This window comes from Pediculus humanus, genomic scaffold, assembly GCF_000006295.1.
Source record: "Pediculus humanus corporis 1103172107453 genomic scaffold, whole genome shotgun sequence".
NCBI classification, from domain to species: Eukaryota; Metazoa; Arthropoda; class Insecta; order Psocodea; family Pediculidae; genus Pediculus; species Pediculus humanus.
In genome coordinates, this window is record NW_002987073.1 from 190,882 (window position 1) to 192,754 (window position 1,873).

Genomic DNA, 1,873 nt, shown 5'->3' on the forward strand with positions numbered 1-1,873 from the left:
TTATTATTATTATTATTATTATTATTATTATTATTAATTATTAATATTATTATTATTTTATTGTAACCGGTTTACGTTCGAGTTGAGAAAAAAAAAAATTTTTGCATCGATAAATGTCTATGAGGGTTGCCATTTTTTTTTTTTTTTTTTATTGTAATCGTTTAAAATTTTATATAAAAAAAGACAATAAGTTTTTTTAAATAATTTTTTTCTAAAGAGAGAAAGAGAAAGAGAGAGAGAGAGAGAGAGAGAGAGAGAGAGAGAAGATGATGAAAATGACTTTGCATATAATCTTTACTTATTATCTCTTTTATTACTAAAAATCACTGTGAAAATTAATAAAAAAAAAATCTTTCAATATCTATTATATTATTATTATTATTATTAAATTAACTTTTTTTTTAATTTAGATTTTCATTATAGATTATAAATATTATTAAATTTAAAAGTAAAACAATTCAAATCTTTATAAAATTAAAAAATTTTTTATTTTTTCTCTCTCTTTTTATTTATTTTCAGGTAAAATTGTTGAAGTAAATAGGATAAGAGAAAAAAAAAAAAAAAAACATCAAAATCAAAGGAACAATGGATCCATTTTTCGATCAGACAATGTCTCAAGTGTCGTCAAATTCAACAATATTCGACGAAAGAGGAAATGGAAGTTGCATACCTCCGGCTATGAACCCGGCGATCAATATTGTCATATCTATAATATACATAATAATATGCGTCGTGGGACTCTTAGGGAATACATTAGTCATATACGTAGTTTTAAGATTTTCTAAAATGCAAACGGTTACAAATATATACATAGTCAATTTGGCGTTAGCCGATGAATGTTACTTAATAGGAATTCCATTTCTCGTAGCCACGTCAATATTAAAATCATGGAAATTTGGCGGTTACATGTGTAGATTGTACATGACGACGATAGGAATAAATCAATTCACGAGCAGCACGTTCATAACGATAATGAGCGCGGATCGTTACATAGCAATATGTCACCCTATATCGTCACCGAAATTGAGAACTCCCTTTATAAGTAAAATCGTTGCCGGAGCGGCTTGGGTCATAAGTGTCATTATGATACTTCCGATAATATTATACTCGGACGCGGTCAAAGATGGTCCGACGGATTCGAATTACTACAGTTGCAATATAATATGGCCTACGAATAATTCGTCCGATGTCCAAGGCACAAAACAATTAAATACATTTACGATATATACATTTGTTTTAACTTTTGCCATACCTTTGACATTGATATTTATATGTTACGTTTTAGTCGTTAGAAAACTTCAAACGGTCGGCCCGAAAAATAAAAGCAAAGAAAAAAAAAGATCCCATAGAAAAGTAACAAAGTTGATACTGACCGTTATCACAGTATACGTATTTTGTTGGTTGCCATATTGGATAGCTCAAATCGTGTTAATATTTCAATCGACGAATGATAAAGAAAAAGTTATAACTTGTCCCAAACAACAGGGAGTGTCATTATTTCTCCTTTGTCATTTAATTGCTAATTTATTAAGCAATGCTAATTCCGCAATGAATCCCGTTTTATATGCCTTTTTATCCGACAATTTTAAAAAATCATTTTTGAAAGCTTGCATATGCGCTGCTAATAAAGATGTCAATGCGGCTCTCCAAATAGAAAACAGCGTTTTCCCAAAAAAACTATGCAGGTCGGAGTCTGAAAGAAAAAAAGAAACTGGACAAAAAAATACAAGCATTTCCGGTTCGGAGGGTAAGAAAAAAAATGAAGTGTCACAATTGGTTAGTAAAAGTGATCCTTCTAACATGGTATCAAGATCAAACGTCACGTATACAAGTGATCTTCATTTAGATGAAGATTCCAACGGTAGAGAAGAAA

The 1,873-nt window shown here is 29.8% G+C and overlaps 1 protein-coding gene across 1 annotated transcript; it reads left to right on the forward strand.

Moving 5' to 3' along the window:
- Nucleotides 1–585: 585 nt before the first annotated feature.
- On the forward strand, nucleotides 586–1,872 carry Phum_PHUM101310 (class A rhodopsin-like G-protein coupled receptor GPRsms, putative; the record flags this gene model as incomplete). The annotated part of the gene is made up of 1 exon (XM_002423928.1): nucleotides 586–1,872. A coding segment is annotated over one exon (1,287 nt), but the record flags the coding sequence as incomplete, so codon positions are not given.
- Between the last annotated feature and the right edge of the window lies 1 nt (nucleotide 1,873).